At 36.0% G+C, this 23,664-nt stretch overlaps 1 protein-coding gene across 1 annotated transcript in view; it reads right to left on the bottom strand.

Annotated features, from left to right (window-relative positions):
- Positions 1–3,525: 3,525 nt before the first annotated feature.
- Positions 3,526–23,664, bottom strand: part of sip1 (septin interacting protein 1) — a 29,495-nt gene continuing 9,356 nt past the window's right edge. Inside the window, exons 5-11 of the mRNA XM_069834955.1 lie at positions 22,615–23,003; positions 20,045–20,520; positions 16,761–16,957; positions 14,756–14,977; positions 10,656–10,862; positions 9,939–10,108; positions 3,526–6,886 (exon numbers count right to left, since the gene is read on the bottom strand). Coding sequence (XP_069691056.1) covers positions 6,641–6,886; positions 9,939–10,108; positions 10,656–10,862; positions 14,756–14,977; positions 16,761–16,957; positions 20,045–20,520; positions 22,615–23,003 — 1,907 coding nt within the window. The 3' untranslated portion in view covers positions 3,526–6,640. The remainder of the gene's footprint in view (positions 6,887–9,938; positions 10,109–10,655; positions 10,863–14,755; positions 14,978–16,760; positions 16,958–20,044; positions 20,521–22,614; positions 23,004–23,664) is intronic.

The raw sequence follows: 23,664 nt of genomic DNA on the forward strand, positions 1-23,664 counted from the left end.
GTCAAACTACAAATAAATAGGCCTAAACCAAAACTTCTATGTAAAATGAAACTTATTTTCACAGTTATAAGTGACCAACTTCGTGATTAGTTAAGGGATTTTCTTTCTGTAATTATATTTAAGATAAAACAAAATTCTATTTTTACTTCCACATTGAATTATCATTTCTTATGAAATAATCGAGCACAACTTCATATAATCTATACTATTACCAGTATATTCTTTTTTATTTTATACATCTGACCCCAATAGGGTTTGCCCTTAGACATAAAATACTAAAACAAGTTCATATAATGGTAACATTTGTAAGATGAGTAAATTCTTCTTCTTAAAATAGACTTGAAGCTTGTTTTTCCAACATCTACTGTGACTCTGATATTGGTACGATGCCCAACTCTCTCTCCAACGTTTTAGTGGTCTCTTTGTAGGTCATCTTGAGTATGGTCTTCCATCACTTGCAATTGTAGCCACTCTACTATCTGCCATTGTGTTAAATGAAGTAATCGTTTAGTATAGACGGTTCCGTAAGATGGCAAGAGATCTTTTCAAGACAGCTAACACCAACTGTTCAATCAAGTCTTTGGAAGTACCTTTAGCCTTCAGAAAGAGCTGAGTTGTGGGTGGGATGATACCTCTTGCACCGAAGAGCAGGCCTTGGACTGTGATACTGAACAGCTTATATTTCTCTTTGTAGTACAGGATGGTTGGTGTATAAATATCCGCCTTCTCAGTATTAACTTCTTCTGATTCATTAATGTGGGAATCGAACCATACAGTAGGTTCAATAATGATGGCAGCAGAAATGTCAGGTGATATGGCTATCATGTCAATATGTCTGGTGTTCCATTTTCGGCAATGCCATGGACTTCCTCATATACTGTGAGGCCTTTTTCACGGAAAACATTGGTTATTAAGCTTCTTGTGTGATGATGTCTGGTATTACACAGTGTTTCCCCAAAGGGACAAGATCTCAGAACATGAGCAAGGGTTTCTGGCTTGCTGAGGCAACACCTACAGCGTTGTGTGTCCTGGGGTCTGCCTGGCACAGTTCTGACTGCACACACATTAGCTTGCATTTTAATAGCCTCCTGCTATCCCACTTCACTCAAACCGTTGAGATTGGCAAATCCAACGATTGGCTGGTGTATATTTCTTACATCTTTTCCTTTGCGCATCATTTCTCAAACTCGTTTCTTAGTTCTTATCTAACTTTCCTTTTATAAAGGAATCTTCTGTGTTTGGTGTGACGTCTAGATGTTGCAAGCAGTTTTCTATCTCACTCTCCAGGTCTCTCTCTCGTGTGATTGATGTGGTGGTTTCCTGCTAACTGAAGTGTTCTACAGACGTTCATATGCTATAAGAAAGCCTCCCATATCACATGAAATGCACCTAGCCCCTTATGTTTCATACTTGAATAAATCACGTTATCAGTCAGCTACTATTTCAAGCTGAATTTGTTTGTATATTAATAACACGTAAAACACATAGTACAGTAGAGAAGGCCAAATAATTTACTTTTGCTATTAACTTATCTGTAGAATAAACAGAAACATTTTTTTGTGAAATCAATACTCTCATAAGTTCAGTAATTTAGTTGGAGAAAAATATTTACAGGAACTCAACTTATCAATTGCCAAATGGACTCATACCAGGTGTCAAGTTTGGCATCCTCATGTTTCCAACATGCACAGGTCTACTTTTTATTTTCCAGAACAGCTTTCTGGTCCACCTAAACTGCTACATAAGTTTAAACCTCATGCTCCTCTATGGCATTCATTGGATATGGTACTTTCATCCATTTCAGTTTGCAGTCTTAGCTATCATAACTCAAGTTAGGACGCCTCGATATTAGTTTGATGGAATACGTTTATAAGCATATTATTTATGTAGTTATAATAATATTTTCTATATTGGCTTCAAGAGTTAGAACCAATGCTTATCTGCCTGTTGTAGTATTGGTATAAGGAAATTTAACATTTTTGTCGCGGAATTTACAACAGGAATAATAGGTCTTATCAGTACTAGTTGTATGTTTACTTAATTATACCACATATTCAATTATATATATATATATATATATATATATATATATAGAGAGAGAGAGAGCGAGAGAGAGAGAGAGAGAGAGAGAGAGGATTCCACATTAAGAAAAAAGCATTGGTCTTATGGACCTTACTTAGTACACTGTTACTGCAAGGTGCCTCCGTTGAAAGAAAGAGTGAGGTATAGTATTTCTGTCTCACTTTCTTCCTAACACGTACAGTTTATCGCACAAAATAGGCATGTCGAGTCCACTCAAATGATTAAAAAAACCCATTAATACCATAATGATTTCTGAAAAAAACATACATCATAATTACACTTCGAACATTAAGCCATTAACCAACTTTTAGGCACCTGAACTAGGTTATAAAATAATAAAAAAATAGGCATTAAAATACAGTTTAGGCACCTAAAAATATAATTTTAGGCAGCTAAAAGTACAATTTAGACACCTAAATATTTTTTACCTACTCAAACTACAATAACTATAATGATGCAAATAATTAATGAATATTAAGTATTACACTATACAGTGATAGTAAAAAAATTATTGTGGTTGAAAACTTCATTTTATTATGTCTTAAATTATGAATAATCAACTTATTAAATGAATTCATTGGCCTCATTGCTCTGTATGGCTGCAACAACAACAAATTCCACAATTTGGGACATCTGGCTGAAATCTACGGCTGACCACTAGGATCCAGAATACAGAGCAGAGGTTAAATGAAAAATACAATATGATTGCGGAAAGAATACGGAACAATGATAAATTTAAAAATAAAGTACAATTTGATTTCGGAGAAACATGAGATCAAAATACATTGAAGAGTAATGAAATGAAGTGAAAAAAAAATTACATAGTATTATACAAGTGACTGTGTAAAATGGATATGAATCTCTCAATACCATTAGACAAATTTTGTTAATGTCCCCATTAGAAAATTTAAGAGAAAGGAGAATGGTACATACGCTTCAATATTACAATTAAACTAATTAATTTCTTATTAACACATTATTCACAATTGGTTTTGCAGGACATAATGATCATAATATAAGCCTAAATTTTCTGTTGTCAGACTTTACCTTTTATTAGTTTTGTACTTATAGAATGGTTCTATCTTTCCACGCGACACTGTTCTTTTGTACTCCTACTGTCCTCTCAAGTGCACAAAAAAACCTGATACTTTCCGGGAATTTTTTCATTCCTACAACCAAACTATTACAATGTCTTTGAGCCAGAACTTTCACTGCTGCCCTAAAAATATCCCACCTGTGTCGGACTGGTTAGCTTCCCTGCCTTCCATTGTGGCGACCCAGATTCGATTCCATCTGAGTAAGGAAGAAATTTGTGGTGGACAAAGCAGGCATGCAGAGTTTTTCTCGGGGTTCTCCCATTTCCTCTCATCATTCCATTAATACACCTCAACATTCTTATTCTAAGAATCCCGAGCCAGTGCTCCAAAACAAATACAAAATGACTGATAGTTGTACACATTTATGTTTAATAAAGGCTATTAATGCTACATGAAAAATTAAAAACACATATTAACAAAACAGAAATAGGGATTTTTTTACTCCAAAACTTTAAAATAACTCATGAGGAAAAATAGGTATTTTACGCACCATAAAACCCATACCAAATGTTAACATTTTATGTAAGCTATTGCAGCAGTGTTAGTTTATTCCTGCAAAAAAATAGGCATTTAGCCTAAAATCCGAGGTCTAATTATAGCATATTACATGCAGTATACATATATTTCTAAACATCGCAGACAATGTTGTTGTTATTGTTTTCTAATGCCAGGCGTTTGACAATAAAGTCATTTGACCTCTTGCACTCCAATATTTTTCAAAGATATTATCATGACCAGCCACTGAAGCACAGATTTTTGAGGTGTTCCGAATCCATTTCTTGGTTTGAGTTGCACAATGGACAATCGCAGACAATGTTGTACGTGTTTTAACAGTGTGAAATCTTGGCCTCAACTGTACTGCCCCTACTTATCTGTTGAAGTCCATAGCAGGGATGTTTGGCAAGAAAGCAGAAGACTATTCCACCAATTTAGCTGTTACCCCGTTATTCACAAATTAAATATATGGTAAATTTAGCACATGAAATCACTCTAGTTTTCAATGAAATTGTGTTCAAATGATTAAAAGGAACTAATTAATTATCTATTCTCAAGAAGACATTTATAAATAGTTGATGGGAACAGCCCCCATATATTCAATGCTTTTTTTTCCTAACGTGGAATCCTCTATAAATCAAGGTTCTGAGTGTGAAATTTTCTAGTTGACATGCTTAATTGATAACTTAGTGCATTAATGATATCTTCAATTTATTTGTGAACAATTTGCGTTTGTTTATTACCAGCCATGTAACTTATACGAATGAATAATAGTCAAAATACCCAACGGTGTGAATATTGTGGTAAACTCTTCAAATGTGTAGCCATGCATATAAGTAAAGTGCACCCTGATGTTCATCGCAAGGTCATTATATCTAAATATGATGTGAACAAAGCAACTAACCAGTTGAAGAGACATTCCTATGCATCTATTCCTGGGAGAAGAGAAAATGGAAATGATCTTCGGAATACTGAGTCACAGTCTTCACACACAAGTCCACCAAATGGTAAATCTCAAGGTATTGTAGATTTTGAAAATAAGTTTACGGCTGTTATTAATAATGGTGACGTGGAAGAGTTTGAGAAAATCGTCGTTGATTCCATTGAACATTTGGCAAATGCTATTAATACTTTGCCAGATCCTAGACATCCTACAGTACGTTATTATAACAAATGTAAAGCCTATAAGGAAAAAAAAAGGCATATTTCCCACTTATCCACGAAAAATCCTGGTAGATTAGCTGCAAGAAAACGAAAACAAAATAAAGAATGATATCAATATGAAGTGGCTCAGTACCAGCATTTTAATCAATGAGAAACATAATGAACAGTCAAAATAATAAAATGTGTAAAATATCTATTAATAACATTTCTGAATATTTTACAAATAGGTCTGGTAAAACAAATGACTTAACATCACTAGAGCTTATTGACCCTAGATCTTCAGAAGAGAATATTCAGAATCTGAATATAATATAAACATGGCAATCTCAAAAATTAAAGTTGACACATCTTCTGGTCCAGATCGTGTAATCATGAGAACAATCGGGGATCTAAAGACGAGTAAAGTACTTTGCTTACTAGCTAACACCATGTTGAAGTTTAAAAGATGTCCTGATGTTCTTAAGGCAGCTAGGACAATTTTACTATTTAAAGGTGGTGAATAAGACCAGTTGATGAACTGGAGGCCGATATCAATATTTTCAGTAATGAGAAGAATAATAGAGAAGATTCTTGATAAATATCTCCGCATTTTCGTTAACTTGTCAAATCAGCAACGGGAGTTTATATCTATACCTGGCACTCATATAAATTCATCAGTTATCTTTAGGTTGCAAAATTGGAGAAGAAGAACTGTTGCGTAGCTTTCCTTGATATAAGTAAAGCTTACGATAATATAGGACATGAGCATTTAAAACGATCTCTCTACCATATGAATATGACAAACAACCTCAGAGACTTAATTATTAATTTGATGGACATATGTTTGTATTAACTTTTTTATTCAAAATAATCCATTCTACAACTCCCTGAAATATTTACTGTTCCCAATGAATAAATAAAAAGTGCACACTAAAATAAATGTTTGTAAGACAAAAGTAGTTGACTTCAGGTATCTGTAGAAAAAGGGAGCAGGTTCATTGTTTGCCATGCAGAATCTGCAAAAAAAAAAAAAAAAAAAAAAAAAAATCCCTACAATAAAGTACATGAGTGCCGAAGTTCAATTTTATTTTCAATTTTCATGAGGAAATAACAGCTAATTCATTTACAAACTAAGTGCTGAATTAATGTTTCATTAATTATTTAGAAGAAGACTGTACAGCCATGAAAACTGCAATGTGTGTAACTCAGAGTAAATAAAATTCCGAAAACAAATTCAGGATAACTGCACAGTGATGATAAAAAGGAGCACTTAATCATTTCACTGGAATAATATAAGCAGATATGTTTTCACCTACTGAATATTATTTTAGATTAAATTCATGGTCCTCCTATTAAATAAGTTAAAGAAGTTCGGAATGCCCTATTGCTGTAATGTTAAATTATACCCCATTTTCTCAGCTTCTATCGATCCTAAAATAATGCTATTTTTACCACGTTTACCTTACCCATTGTTCTCAATTATGTTAACACAGGGATTTCTACTCAACATTTTGAGAGAACAAATTATAAACTGAATAATTCTCTCTATAATTTTCGATATTTAATTAAAAACATCATCTCACATAATTTCATAAATTATTAAGAGCTCATGTAACAAAAAATACTGTTAGAACATATGATAAAAATTGCAGGTCCCTTCATAAATAAGATAATTCCATCTGGGATAATTGTGCTGAATCCAGTGCAGACAGCAAATCTATGTGGACTGAATGTATTGGTAAGAAAGTATGAGGACAGTGTGGGTTGCATTAACAGCCATTCTTGGGTATAATAATTTTTATTGTTCTCGTGGAAACATGACATCAAACTGCCATATCCAGAACATTGTTGAGTGATGTCGGACTCCATACACTCCCATTCTCGCTCACGAAAACAACGCTCCTGTCAATGTACACCTGTATCTTGCCACAGCGGTATATCTGCTTGCCTTCCCTGTATCGGTTGGGTAGGGGCACAAACACAATGCCCCTCTCCTCACAGCGCTTTTGGATCAGCTCCTTGAAGCCTTGAGGGATCTGACTGGCAGTCCTGACAGCCTCTGCCAGTAACTGCAAAAACAAGATCAGAAGCTTAGCAATTATTGACATTGTAATATGATTAGGCCTATTACTTTATATTTTGGAATCAGTCATAGTCGCAATATTCTGATAAAAAGTCTCTTGGAACACTAAGGAATGTCTCGATTTTAGAGTGAATATATATTTTATTGTAAAACTAAGTCAATTTATTTTGAAAGATATTCATAATAATGTAACATATTGTTTACATCCTGGAAATACCAGTACTCCTTGAATTATCAATCACTCATTTAGCATCACCTGGGAGGCATAAGGAGTGCTATAGACTTGAGTGACTCTAGTGGGATGCCAGAGCTACGATGAGATAATGTCCAAATCATTCACCATAGGAACAACAACATATTGTTTACATTTTTATTCTCTTTTCTTGTTGCTTCTGGAGTAAAATGTAGGTTATATTCTCCAACATACTGCAAGCAGTTACATAACACCAAAGAAAAAGAAACAGAAAGATTAAACATTGTCATGTGTAACTGTGCATTTACCACAGGACTGCTGGAAGCCTCCAGAGCAGGCATTCTCAACCTGAGGTTCGCAAGCACAATAGAGCTCTTTTAATGACATATGGTGCTCTCATTATGTGAGTAAAAAAGTGCTTTCAAGTACAAACGCTCCTGGGGTCTTTTTTTTCAATTCAAACTTTGTTGTACGAGGGGGATCAAATACTGTTCCTATCCATCCATTGTATCATCTTATAGACCTAAGAGGCCTTCTCATATTTCACGTGGTGTATAACCCCTTTTAATTCAATGTGGAATTAATCAGAAAAATCAAGAGAATAAAAAAGCTGCTCATGAGGAACTTCAGTTGATAGATATCCAGTCCTCCTTAGCACTGAAATATTTGTTTTAAAAGGAAAAATTTATAGCCTCAAAGAAGTAGACGATTCAAACACTCTCCAAATATTGCGGTATACCAAAAAAAATTCTATATTCTCTCAAAAAGTCTATATTTGGAACAAACTATCGAAGCAAAAAAACTTTCTGGCTTATGAAATACCTCAGGAACAAAGCACAACAATGATTAACTAATTCACATCTGTAGGACTCAGGTGCAGATTGCATTCTCTTTCTCTTTGCAGTCATCAACCTCTGAATACACTGCATCATGATTTCATAATCTATGCACATACCATAATACATATACCCAGTCACAACACAACACTCTATTGTCAGTCACTCTCCTTCAGCTTTGAAATAGATTCTATCCATTCTTTGAATTCATTATCTACAAATGTTGAGGGCTGCTCGACCTTAAATGCTTTCAAGTCCACACTGAAAAATCTTATTTTACACTGCATAGTGTCCCAGAGTATGTATAATTCATGACTGTAACTAGTTTTACGCAGTAATTATTGTATAATTTAATTTTTCACTTAACTTAAGTAGGTATTTACGTTCATTACATTAATCTATATTCTCCTAGCTTATGCATGTTATGTTACTTTGTTTTTGCCTTGTGCACATAGGTAATATTTTTGTTGTAATAATATTGTATTATTATGCATTTCTATCTCATTCTCTGGTTGAGTGGAAGAGAAGGTCTTACGACTTTAATTCTGCCAAAATAAATAAAGCATTATTATTATTATTATTATTATTATTATTATTATTATTATTATTATTATTATTATTACTTTCCCTAAACAGGGATGGCCTAGAAGACAAAGTATACCATTTACAAAACAAAATTTTGAATAGTACGTATTACGTGGATAATACTTATCATGGCTTTTAAGAAACCTGGAGGTTCACTGCCGTCCTCACATAAGCCCACCATCGGTCCCTAAGCAAGATTAATCCAAGTCTCTACCATCATATCCCACCTCCATCAAATCCATTATAATATTATCCTCGACCTCCCTAAAGGTCTTTTTCCCTCCGGCCTCCCAACTAACACTCTATATACATTTCTGGATTCGCCCATGTGTTACATGCCATGCCCATCTCAAATGTCTGGATTTAATGTTCCTAATTATGTCAGGTGAACAATACAATACATGCAGTTCTGCATTGTGTGACTTTCTCCATTCTCCTGTACCTTCAACCCTCTTAGCCCCAAATATTTTCCTAAGTACCTCATTCTCAAACATCCTTAACCTCTGTTCCTCTCTCAAAGTGAATCCAAGTTTCACAACCATACAGAACAACTGGTAATGCAGTATAACTGTTTTATAAATTCTAACTTTCAGCTTTTTTGAAAGCAGACTGGATGATAAAAGCTTCTTAACCGAATAATAACAAGCATTTCCCATATTTATTCTGTGTTTAATTTCCTCCTGAGTGTCATTTATATTTGTTATTGTTGCTTTAAAATACTTGAATTTTTCCACCTCTTCAAAGGATAAACTTCCAATTATTATATTTCCATTTTGTACAATATTCTGGTCACGAGACATAATCATATACTTTGTCTTTTCGGGATTTACTTCCACACCTATCTCTTTACTTGCTTCAAGTAAAATTCGCGTATTTTCCATGGATTTTCTTCTAACATATTCACGTCATCCGCATAGACAAGCATAACCCTGTCTGTTATCCTGGACTTTTCTAATGGCATATTCTAGAGCAAAGTTAAAACGTAAAGGTGATAGTGCATCTCCTTGCTTTAGTCAGCAGTGAATTGGAAAAGCATCAGACAGAAACTGGCCTATACGGACTCTGCTGTACATTTCACTCAAACACATTTCAATTACTCGAACTAGTTTCTTGTGAATACCAAATTCAATAAGAATATTATATAAAACTTCTCTCTTAACCGAGTCATATGGCTTTTTGAAATTTATTATTATTATTATTATTATTATTATTATTATTATTATTATTATTACTACTACTACTACTACTACTACTACTATTATTATTATTATTATTATTATTATTATTATTATTACTATTATTATCATCATCATCATCATCTAACGTTTTTAAAATAACATTTATTTTAAATGTCCAAGACTTTCATTTCCTAAATACAGTATTCCCATACTACAGAAGCTGCAGTTAAGGAAGCTCACACTTACCTCAAATCTAGTCTCTCGTGCTCTCTGCGTAGGTGCTGAGTTCACAGATGAAGTCTGCTCTATGTTGGTGAGATAAGAGACAGACTCAACTGCTCCAGGCTGGTGCACCAGTGACTGACCTGCAGCCGTCACTGCTCGGTTCATTAGTTCAAGAGCCTTTCGAAACTGTTCTAAAAATACAAGACGGAAAAATCACTGGTATACATGTGTCCAGCAGCATTCTTAAAATTTCAAGATATAAAACATGCGTCAAAATTAAAATTTTCACAAACTAATTAAAATCTGGAAAGCAAAATTTCTAAAAATATCGAATCCCAAACAGATTTTTTTTATACAAGCCTAAAACTCAAGGAGTACAGTATGCAATGAACTTGTATAAACGTGATAAAGAAAATCTTTTTATTTGCCAGAAACTGAAGATGGGATAACAGTGACTTTTTTATGATAATGGAAAGTAACAAGAAATGATGAAAACATCAACCTAATAATATTATATGGAGAGTTACAAAAAAAGAGGAAAATAGGAAAGAAAAGTGATACAGTAAAAAAAGAGGAGATAAAGAAGGGAGAAGAATAAGTAGGAAGAAGAAAGAAGGATAATGTGTAATAAATAAATGAAACCCATTAACATGCTATTATATATATATATATATATATATATATATATATATATATATATATATATATATATATAAGTAGATAATATAATAATCTAACCTTTGACTGCAGGCTGTGCCAGCAGAGGTTCTGACACCATGCCCTTCCAGCCCATATACCAGTTGGTGATTTCGTCGTAGTTGGGTGCGTGGTTAAGCCACAGGGTGAGTATTTGCAGCCACTTGGGGAAGAAGTGCTTCTCCAGCAATGATGCAAGTGTGTGCACAGGCAGCAAATCTGCCCAGTCCATCACCCAATTCCACTGCTCTGAAACACATTGTTTATTTTACAACCTCTGCAATCTTCAACGTGCATTACACCACAATATACAGGAATTTCGAGTGACTTATGTGACAGAAAAACAGTTCGAGAAAAGAAAACTCAATACTGTTAATGTGAGTCTTATCCAGGGACTGAACAAAATGGACGATAGTTGAAAATGAATATAGGCATCAGCATCCAACAGTACACGTTATTAACATATTAATTTTTTTTACTTGGTTATTTAACGACACTGTATCAACTACTGGGTTATTTAGCGTCAATGGAATTGGTGATAGCAAGATGATATTTGGCAAGATGGTGCTGAGGATCTGCCATAGATTACTGAAATTCACCTTACTTACTTACTTACAAATGGCTTTTAACCCTCAACTGGTATCGCTTTTTAAGTGCACATTACGATATCAAGCAATATGGATCTATATTGACCCATAGATAACAGTTGAAGGTTAAGGAACCCGGAGGTTCATCGCCGCCCTCACATAAGCCCGCCATCGGTCTCTATCCTGTGCAAGATTAATCCAGTCTCTATCATCATATCCCACCTCCCTCAAATCCATTTTATTATTATCCTCCCATCTACGTCTCGGCATCCCCAAAGGTCTTTTTCCCTCCGGCCTCCCATCTAACATCTATATGCATTTCTGGATTTGCCCATATGTGCTACATACCTTAGTTGGGGAAAACCTCGAAAAAACCCAACCAGAAAATCAGCCCAAGTGGGAATCGAATCCATGCCCGAGTGTAACTCCAGATCAGCAGACAAACACGCTACTGCTGGTGGCCTATTATTATTATTATTATTATTATTATTATTATAAACAGGTTTACAATGTAATATCACATCTTCCTGTGCCCAATGTCCTACGTTCTTATTCTTTTCCTCCAATTCTCTCCATCTTCCCAATCCTGTTCTTGTAGTCCTTTCTCTGCCAACGCTTTATTTACGTCTTGCAACCAGGTGTTTTGTGGTCTATCTCTGCCTCTCCTCCTCTGGAATCCAATCTAAAACTCTTCTTGGTAGCCTTCCATCATCCATTCGCTTTACATGTCCATACCATTCTGTCTATATTTTACGAAATCTAAAATTGAATTTTCTTTATTCATATGTTGTCTGATCACTTCATTTCTTATTTTTTCAAGTTTAGAATGTCTGCCAAAACGTCGTAAAAGTCCATTTTTTATGCTAATAATTTTGACCGCAAATTTTTATTTAACTTCCATGTTTCTGCTCCATATGTTGTCAAACTTTGGACTATAGACAGATAAATATTTAGTTTTGTTTCCTTAAAAATATTTGATATGAACATTTTGGATCAATTTGATTGCAGAAATAAATAAGCTGCTGTTATGTCAGATCAACTAAATGAAGTCCAGGTGAGGGTGAATGAAAGCATTCCTGCAGCGATTTTTATACATTGTTATGCACACAAGTCGAATCTAGTGTTATCTCAGACAGTTTCTTGCATTAGTGCTTGCCATATATTTTTTGTTACAATTGGTGCCTTGCAACATTTTTTAGCTCTTCAACAATGAGGATAACGATTTCCCCGACTTGTTCCCATGAGATGGAACTACTCCAGTCGATTGGTACAAACTACTGCTCAATATTGTGATCAACTTGAAGAATTATTTGAGGCCATCTTAGAATCCCATGGTGACTGAGAAAATATAGTTGTAAAGGATGCAGACAGATATTTGTCTAAGTTGCGTGACTTTTAGCTTAATTTTCTTTTGAATTTATTTCAAGACATGTATTCTTTCACAGATATACTTTACAATATTTTGCAATCAAAGTGTTTAGATGTTACATATTGCTCTAGAGAAATTAATAACTTGAAAGACACTTTGTTCTCTAAACGCAACAATGGTTTTATAAAAATTTAGGAAAAAATTCAACAATCATGTGAGCCACCAAAGAAAAGACGAAAGTTAATGTTGACTATAGAGGATGAATGTAGGACGCTGTTTTATGAAATTTATGATACAGCTGCTCTGCAGCTTGAATCGCACTTTGCCTCATTATCAGAACTATCATTTCTAAATTCTTAATATCTTTACAAAAATTCCTGAAACAACAGTTTTTAATACAATTAGAGAACATATACGGCAATTGTTTTGATTTTGCAAGACTGAAAGCTGAACTCAGGGGCCTCTATAACTGAGACTATTTCAAGAGAAAAAGTTGGGGGATATTCACCAGTTCTTAGTTTCAAATGGTCTTCATAAGGTCTACAAGAACTCCACAAATTTTGTAAACTAATAAGAACCATTCCATGAACCACAGCCTCAGTAGAAAGTTTATTTTTGGTGTTGAAACGGATGAAAACATTCTAGAGGAACTCTAAGGAGAAGAACGTTTTTCTGCATTAGCAATGATGTCAGTGAAAAAGGATCTACTCTCAGAAACGAAAGTGAACCCAACTTTCTTCCATAGAGTCACAGAGGAGTTCTACAAAAAAACAAGAGGGTGAAATTTTGCTTCAAACGGTAAGTGAGTTTAATCAATTCAATAGTTAAACTAGAATTTAGTTTAGTTTTGACACTAATGTGTCATTTTTCTGGTATTTTAATTAATTTATATTTAAAAAATTAAAATTCCAATTTCATAAAATAAAATATTAATATTTAAACTAGTCACTGATTATAGATATTAAAAACAATATGCGTTTAAACACAATATACCTATTAGTAAGGTATTTGTTAATAGTGTGTGCATACAAAACGCACCTATTGCAGGTAGGTACTATATGTAGAATAATGTTGTCATGTTGCATGCCCTAGCCCAAAAGTCACAATACACCACTGCAAAAGGGTATCTGTCAGATACAGGGGGGAGAGCCATTAATCCTTCCCATTGAAGGCTTTAAGGAACCAACCTGGGCAAATACCCAATGTCCCATCCCTACCTTCCTGTGGTGCAGCTGTTAGTAAGCATAATTTTACAAGCTGAACTAAAGGGACGGGCTACTCATCAATTAGCACTGGTCAGCTTGATGAGTTAATGACCGAATTTGGTATAATTTTCCTCTATTCAATACCTAATTCCCTCGTTACCCTTTCCTATCCAGTCCTCTGACTGAACTCCTACTTTCTTCGACCATGAAGGCATTAGAGCATTCGAGGCCTAGGGGTTCATTTCCCTTTCCTTCCTCCTCTTTCTACTTTTCTGTTCCTAGTGCTGACCTGCTATGGCACTAAAATCGTCCTCCAGTGGCTTAAGGAGAGAAAGCTGCTGATCAACAAGATCTCCCAGCTAGGTCCAATGGACCCGTCGACCAACAGCAGGTGTAGTCCTCCAGACATTCTGGAGGTTGTGTGTGAATGAAGTAGCCACCAAAACATTAAAATATGGTGTTCACTTAAATCGGCTACAACTTGCCATTTTTACTCCTGAACACCTCAAAATCTGTGCTTCAGTGGCTGGCCATGATAATATCTTTGAAAAATATTGGAGTGCAAGAGGTCAAATGACTTTATTGTCAAACGCCTGGCATTAGAAAACAACAACGACAATACTCCACTGCTTTATGCCTGCAAAACTTGGAAGATGACAAAGTACCTGACATGGAAGATCCAGACATTTGTCAAAAGATCATACCTAGCAACAACAGAAGGTGCAATCAATATATTTCCGAATTGCACTTATATTTATTGTACCATTAAACATACATGCATGTGTCACTGAAGACCAATGCTCCGTACCTGTTGAGTCAGTCTATTAAACAGCATCAGATTGTCTTTAAGAACTGAGCTTATACACGTGAAGCAATTTCATACAAGAATAGGGGAAATCATGCAATGCTGAAGTAAGGTATTGAGCTCCTCCATCTTTACATTCAATAGAGATACTTTCTCACAATGACAAGTTGACTCACCGAGATGTTGTTGATGTGGGTTTATGACGAGCTCCTGCATGGCCAACTGCAGCTTGGGCATGATGTTCTTGACAAGGAAGGCATCCATGTCCCCTCGAGAGAACACCCCATGCCAAGGTAGCAACATCAGCTTGGCAGATGTGTCAGATGGATGCCAGTTGACAAGTGCTTTGCTCAGCTTATGTCGGATCACAGGGTACACAGTGGACTCCAAACGGTTCCCTTCAGAAAGAGATGATAACATTAGAAAATTTGAACTCAAGACTCAGAAAGGCTCTTCCCTAACTTATACCATGCTGACTGTATACCTATCACAGATATAGTATATGATTTTGTACTTTAATAAATTTTAAATGTGTTAATGGTGACTTATTAGATAAGGATTCTACATTATGTAATATATATATATATAGCCTATTTTATTTCAACAGAACCTCTAAACTACAACTTTTGAATTACTTTTCAAATAAAAGAGCATTATTACCTAAAATGATGACACAAAAAAATTCTAAAATAAAATGTTAAATGAAATTACCATAATTGATTTCTGTGCAGTTCAGTCACTGTTCAGTTTAGCTTACCAACTCATAGCTCTTGAATAGTTAAAAATATGAAGATAAAAACATTTAGAACATTATCTTTCAAGTGGTGTATTTATTTTTCAGTACATTCAACACCTTTGTCAATACATTTCTGCCATTATGAAACCAGTTTTTTCAGTTTGTCAGTAAATAAATCTGGTGAGAATCTGACGTGAGAAAGCTGGGTTTGCAGTAAAAGACCTGCCCTTAGGCAGAACACTGGATGATGATGATGATGATGATGATGATGATAGAAATTTTATTGTTATTTAAAACTGAGTGAAATAGTAAAATATATTAGTGGTTTATAACGAGATTCTAAGTACATTACTTACTTGTCAAGCACCTAAAATTGTAAAACAATATTCTATTACAGACATTCATTCATACATGCAGTAGGTGCCATTAAAATGGAATCTATAGAATCTAGATATGGTTAATGGTTACTTTTATTTTGGAAACTAATTCATACAGATATATTGAAGTGCTAAAATTTTTTCTTGAACAGTTTTCAATTGGAGACATTACTTTGTAAAATGGAGCTTATGTTATCCTATAATATTTGCATTTCATGTGATTCGTACATTCTAAGACTACACAATATATCAAACATAAATAGGTGTCCCAGTTTTTTTATTTCATAAAATGGGTTCCCTATGCTACTCTCAACAAACACATGACTGTAATCTCCACCTGAATCTTCGTCTATGTAAATTTTGCTGATGCTGGCAACATAGAGACTTGAAAAATCTTCTCTACTACCAGGCATAGTGGTGCTGCGAGTAAATTAACTCTATAATGTTTCATTTAACACTATTTCTTATGTAATAAATATTAATAAGAGAATCATACAGTCACTTCTGAGAGTATATAACAGACAGATCTATCTTCCATATTCTAGTAACAACACAGTGTTACAAATTTCTCTTATAGGATATAAAATTTGAAATATGGACGAATATTACATCATCATCAGCATCATCATTATTCTCGTCGTCTGCTTCAACAATTGGGTTCTTTGAAGATAAGAATCAACATTACAGACTCACACAAAAAAATAATGGGACTCCCTGATCATTTCGTCAGGATGACGCAAGGGTATCATTTAAGACAGCACAGCATGAATATAAGACAAAGAACACGCATCCAGTCCCTAAGAAAAGAAAACAAGTCCCCACTTCTCTGGCAGGATCGAACAGGTCTGATGAATTTGTAGTCACTGAGGCTATCACTTGAAATACTACAGAGCAGATTTGTAAGAATATATTGCTACCACTTCTTTTACATTAAATGCTTAATGTAGAAAGCATTTCATTCATAAAATTTACTAATTGTATGTAAAGTGTGTTAAGTCTGAATGCATAGGAAGATGTGAAGAGCAAGATGGTGAAGGTGTTATAAAAATGAGAGAACAGTTAACTCACCAAGCAGGGGCAGCCAGGGGTGTATCCATGCATGGATAGGCACGGTATCTGTCAAGGGGTTCCACTCTTCCACTTCATGCTGCATGCGTGGAAGCACTAGCTGGTCGCGGATGTTGTCCAGCACCCATGCAGGTACGAGTGGCAGCCACAACTCCAGGAACTCAATCATGGGCTCACAAGTCCGACAGTTCCAGTTGCTGATTAATAATAGAATAAAACATCATCGTCTTAACTTATATAAAGAGAACACATTGGTAGTTCTTTGTGCCAAAAAGACAACTGAATTGAATTAGTTTATACTCATGTCTCATTGACCTACTAGAGAGAGAGGCAGCGAAAAGTTACTACACTATGCAGAGGACGTTGGGGAACAGATTGCCCACAATCCATTGCTTAACTCACTGGTAAGTAGTAGCAGCGCAAACAGGTGTTCAGTTTCATTACGGTAGGCCTAAAATTCCCGAGTGGTGGGGATGGAGTGCGCGGACAGCAGGAAGTGCACAAAGTGTTTAGTTGATGAGTACAGTGTTTGTTGAGTGCACGTTATTACGTAGTGTTGCATTACTGCACTTGTTATTGAACATTATTTGTGTTATTTGTGTTCACTATCAGTATGGTGACGTACAGTATTGCACAATGGATATTTCTAGTTGAGACATTTCTCCTAAAGAAGAAACTGTATGACAGTACCGTTCACAAATTTCTATGTCAGTTCCGTGATGCTGCAATGCCTTCGAGACAATACATAACCAAGTTATTCACAAAATGGTGAGAAACAGAGTCTGTTTTAAACAAAAAGAGAGAACCACAGAAGGTATTAACAGAGGAGAAGCTTGCAGATATTCAAGCAGAAAGGGTACAAGAACAATACACATACTCTTGAAGCCCTGGAGATGAAATCAGATGAGTGTTATCTGAAATTTCAAAGGCGAAGATACGAGTGTTTAAGAGTATTTTAATACTTTAACTATTAATAAATCACTTCAAGTAATGGATGTTTGGCAAAGCTGTTATTGGAATGAAGATGCCTGCTTCTCCTTGAAGTCTAAGTACTACAGAGTGTACAGCATGCAGCAGGTAGTGTTTCCCTCACTACTACAGAAGAAAGGTGTTTCCATGCTTTGGCACGTGTTACTGAATTTACTGCAATATTGCAATTATTTCTAGAAACGAGATCAATAATTTCTCACTAAATAAAAATATTACCGGTAACTCAAAGCAAAATTATATTCCTTTTATACTAAGGATTTACTCTGTGACATTACTTACATTGAACACCTTCCACCCAGTATTAAAACATCAACATGTTAGTTTATGGACAGCAATAAGAGAAACTGTGAAGTAATGGTTAAGAAATTGTGAGCTATAAGATAATTAAGGAAATGAATAAGTAGGTTGGAAGTGTTCTGAAGGAAGTTTTAACTGCAGTTTTATTACGTAAGGAGGGTTTTTTTTTTTTGTAGGTTATTTTATGATGCTTTATCAACAGCTTTGGTTATTTAGCGTCTGAATGAGATGAAGATGATAATGCCGGTGAAATGAGTCCGGGGTCCAACACCGTCACGTAAGGAGGGTAGAGAGGAATGAAAGATATGCATGAGTCAACCACTAGCACTAGCACCCCTGCTGATGCTGCCACTGATTGGAAAGCAAGAAGATTAATAAGTTAGGTCAAAATCCACCATTGGGAACAACAAAATATACAAAGCAGTTGCACGTCCTATTTCAATAAACATGATTTAAACCATATCTGAAAATTGACAGTTCTGAAACATAGTGTACACAGAATGGATGATTTGAGACTTTAAATTGCAATTCTGAGAAACAGATAAATCTAAACTTAGGTGTAAATATAAATTATTTATAATGTTGATCATTTTAGATCCTTAAAAATAGTATCCTTTGAAGGGTTATTCCGTCCTACTTTTTCTACTTTGTTTTCTGTTTTATTTGTCATAGGTCATTGCAGTCTCATGAGATGCTGTCATGCAGATATTTTGCATGTCTCATTAAAATTCTGACCCAGAGAGTTGTCTGTCTATAAAGCAAGTGAACTTGATATGGCAAGGAACTGTTGGATATTAATACTGTCTTGGTAACCAAACTTTTTCATGCATTATAGATCTATGACATAAGATCTCCAGTTTCACTTTCATTCTGAAGATATGCTAAGAATTTTTTTACTGCTTCAAGCCAAGTTCAAACCCTCAATATTTAAGTCAAGAGGCATGCATGTAAACCCTAAACCACCGAGGTTTACAAAGAGTCCCCATAAGATACTTACTTACTTACTTACTTACAAATGGCTTTTAAGGAACCCGAAGGTTCATTGCCGCCCTCACATAAGCCCGCCAGCGGTCCCTATCCTGTGCAAGATTAATCCAGTCTCTATCATCACACCCCACCTCCCTCAAATCCATTTTAATATTATCCTCCCATCTACGTCTCGGCCTCCCTAAAGGTCTTTTTCCCTCCGGTCTCCCAACTAACACTCTATATGCATTTCTGGATTCGCCCATACGTGCTACATGCCCTGCCCATCTCAAACGTCTGGATTTAATGTTCCTAATTATGTCAGGTGAAGAATACAATGCGTGCAGTTCTGTGTTGTGTAAATTTCTCCATTCTCCTGTAACTTCATCCCGCTTAGCCCCAAATATTTTCCTTAGCACCTTATTCTCAAACACCCTGAACCTATGTTCCTCTCTCAGAGTGAGAGTCCAAGTTTCACAACCATAAAGAACAACCGGTAATATAACTGTTTTATAAATTCTAACTTTCAGGTTTTTCGACAGCAGACTGGATGATAAGAGCTTCTCAACCGAATAATAACACGCATTTCCCATATTTATTCTGCGTTTAATTTCCTCCCGAGTGCCATTTATATTTGTTACTGTTGCTCCAAGATATTTGAATTTTTCCACCTCTTTGAAGGATAAATCTCCAATTTTTATATTTCCATTTCGTACAATATTCTGGTCACGAGACATAATCATATACTTTGTCTTTTCGGGATTTACTTCCAAACCGATCGCTCTACTTGCTTCAAGTAAAATTTCCGTGTTTTCCCTAATCGTTTGTGTATTTTCTCCTAACATATTCACGTCATCCGCATAGACAAGAAGCTGATGTAACCCGTTCAATTCCAAACCCTGCCTGTTATCCTGAACTTTCCTAATGGCATATTCTAGAGCGAACCCCATAAGATAAGTGATGTCAAAATTAATTACAAGCAACAGGTCACCAACTTAAGCTACAGTATGTGAAAAATGAACTGTACATACTTCACTGCTGTGCGCACACTTGGCATCCAGGCCTCCCACACCAGACGGTGGTATGGATCCTGTGTTGTCATGGCAGACAGTGTCTGTGTTCGTGCGTCCTCTAGGATATCTTGCCACTGCTTGAACAATGACATTGGCTCCCGAGGATTCTCTAGAGGTGCCCAGGTACTCAGGCGGTTCTTGAGCAGGGGACTGACAATCTTGGAGCCCAGGTCTCCCAGCTCATAGAGACGGTACTCCTCGTAGTACTTCTCTTGGAGTTCCTTGAAAGCCTCAGCCGCACGGTCAAGAGTCAGTGGGTTGGCAATATCGTTGCTCTGGTCAATGAGCTGTTGCACAGTGTTGAGAACAGTGTCCAGTGTCGTCATATGCCGCATCTCCTGCTCCATCACTTTGTTCAGTGACACCTCTTCCTGCTCCAGCATCACAATGCGGTCACTTGTATACCGTAGTTTCCGATCATTCTGGATGATGTCCTGTCACAACACATTTTAGATTAATATTATGCATATCTGTTTCAGGCAATATTGTATTTTGCTGACATTCTTATTATACATAGGAGCTGTCTGAAGACCAAAAGATAACATGCCTACTACCAGACTTAGCTATCAGGAGACTAGTAATCTCTCATGGGGACACTCTCAATTACTTACAAGTCTCAGACAAAACAGCCAGAATTTTTACAGGCCACTGGTCCTAAATCTTGAATGTACGACGACGATGATGATGATGATGATGATATTTGTCTAAAAATTATGGTATTGTAGGTTCGTATATGTCCTCTTTCTCTTGTCGACTTCAGTTGGTTGTTTACTTGATATTTCGAAACGAATAGCTTTGTATATTATTGTAATTTCAGCTTCAGCTCATGGTCAATTAATTGCAATAATGTCAATTCGAAGATTGCTACCATTATCAACAAAGCAATGGATCTCCTGGTAAATCTCTAGTCATATTCCATATTAATAATTTCTAGACAAGTAATTTATCCATACTGAATATGCACACAGTCTAACCAACAATTTAGGAAAAATCACTGTACACAGAGATATGGAAAGAATAAGAGACAGACTTTGGCATATGAATAACCATTTTTCGGTATCAAAATACTGAAAGTGTGTATCTGTAGGAAAATTTTGAAATACTGACTAATTCTTGCAGCAACACAAAATTTTCTCTATATTTTTTATTTTATTTATTGGGTTATTTTACGACGCTGTATCAACATCTAGGTTATTTAGCGTCTGAATGATATGAAGGTGATAATGCCGGTGAAATGAGTCTGGGGTCCAGCACCGAAAGTTACCCAGCATTTGCTCGTATTGGGTTGAGGGAAAACCCCGGAAAAAACCTCAACCAGGTAACTTGCCCCGACCGGGGTTCGAACCCGGGCCACCTGGTTTTGTGGCCAGACGTGCTGACCGTTACTCCACAGGAGTGGACTTTTCTCTATATTCATAGGCTGACCAGATGCCCCTGATTTCCCGGGACAGTCCCCGGTTTTGAGTTGTTGTCCCTGGGGACCAAATGTCCCTGTTTTTTCCCCGGAAATGAATTTTGTCCCCAGAAGCTTTGATTTTGTTTCAGTAACATTTTACACGTAAATATTTAAGGATCATGATGGAACTGCTGCGATTCATGCACATTTCTGAATGCTTCTTAGTATCAGACAGAAGAACTAGCAAGCACAGTATGAGATATTCTGGACTCTACGAGAAGAACATAGCATCTTTGTCTTTGGTCATCTTAGCATTTGCATTGCGCAGAAGCGTTAGAACTGCTGCAGCATCCATTTTTAAATAGTTAAAAAAATGATAAATTTTGTGACAAACTAACAGGTGAAAAGTGATATGATGTTTTTCAACATTTCAAAAAAATTTTCATTCCATTTGAAAATCTTCTCAAAATAGTGTCATTAATCACCTGTTGTCCAGTCAGTAATTATCAGTTAAAAGACTTTCCTCCACAGTGAATTCAATCTGGACTTATGAAAAGTAAAGAAAGAAAGTTGAAACAGTTAAAGCTTTGTTAGACTTACAAGTGAAAACAAACTTTCATTCCTCGTTTGAAGAACTTAGTGTGAAGTTGTATGGAAATGAACAGATCCTTAAAAAGATACCTTCTTCAGACAGTACTTGTGAAAGTGTGTGTTAGAGTTCAGTGTGTACAATATTATGTGAAAGACTTCCATGCATGAGTCAGTACTGAAATTGAATTCTTAGTGGTTATAATTATCTGTATATAGGAGTTACGTGTGTTTATGCAATTATTTCAATATGTTAAGATACTCTACAAATTTAGTGTCCAAAATTCTATCATTGTATCTACTGTTACATTATTTTCTCCACTTTTCAACAGAAAGTGACTAGGTAAGCGTTTGTGGTTTTTCTTGAAATTGCCGTTGTCCCCTGCTGGACCATAAAAAATCTGGCCAGCCTATATATTCATGTACTGTACCAGAAAAAAAAAACACACACACGAGAAGACGAAAGAGAATGAAAAGAAAAGGATGAGAGCAATCAATATGGTATAGCTGCCTGAATGATCAAGGTGATCCACATGAGACTGACCTGCTCACACATGTCCATAAGCAAGTTGAGATTGTGCTGCAACTCTGGCAATGCGAAGTTGACAAACTTCTTGTCCTTTCGAAGTTCCCACTCATCAGCAGGCCGCTGCTGGCCTGCAATAGCATGGTAGCCACTCAGTACACGCTGTTGTGGTCCTGTCATGTCGATGACTTTCACCTTGCTTAGCTGACTGTACTCCTTGCGTGTTGTCTTGCCCTGCTCCAGCACTTCATCCACACTTTTGTATACATAACGGACCTTCTTTTTCTTGGTACTAACATCGTCTTTTCTCCATTGTGACAACTTCTCCGCGAATTCCCGTGACTCTTCCTCCTCAGAGTCTGGCTGCACATCAGCGACTCTCTGTCCTTTCTCAGGCCCATATGCACCTGCATACACACCAAATGTTTTATTTAGTGTCATATACAAATCAAAGCTGGTGTTTGTCTAATTACTTTACTTAACAGTACTCGCAGTTACAGGGTTCATTTATCATCATAATGATTAGATTAAGTTGTACTTGGTGGCGAAGTGATTACAATGCTTTCCACGATATGAGTATGGATTTTTATGAGATGAAAATCCTTCCTTTGAAAAAGAAATAAAGCTAATGATACTACGTCACAGATCTACAGCACATAAAAGTGAGAGTGTGTAGGATAAGATTACTCAGAGGCAGACAAATTGCTTCCCTTGTTGATACAAAGAGTATTCATTCATGCTGCATTTAAGTTATTTTGTATCCAACTTGACCAGCCTCATGGTCTAGTGGTCAGAGCTTCTGGCTATAGTTCATGAGGTCCCGGGTTCGATTCCCGGCTTGAGCACAGGAATTTTTCCTTAAAGGGGATTATTCCTGTGTTTGTCCATGGTCTGGAATTTAGGTTAAGTTTAGATTTAAGACCTCTCCTGGCACCACATTATCATAATCATCCTATCACATCATCGGGGTAATGTAACTCCGCCTTCCAGGCGCCCCAACCAATTAAGCCACGGCCAGGAGAGAAGACCAGAAATGTCGAAAAGACAACCTGGTGGCATTGGATAAAT

Source organism: Periplaneta americana, chromosome 9 (assembly GCF_040183065.1).
Source record: "Periplaneta americana isolate PAMFEO1 chromosome 9, P.americana_PAMFEO1_priV1, whole genome shotgun sequence".
In the NCBI taxonomy this organism is placed as follows: domain Eukaryota; kingdom Metazoa; phylum Arthropoda; class Insecta; order Blattodea; family Blattidae; genus Periplaneta; species Periplaneta americana.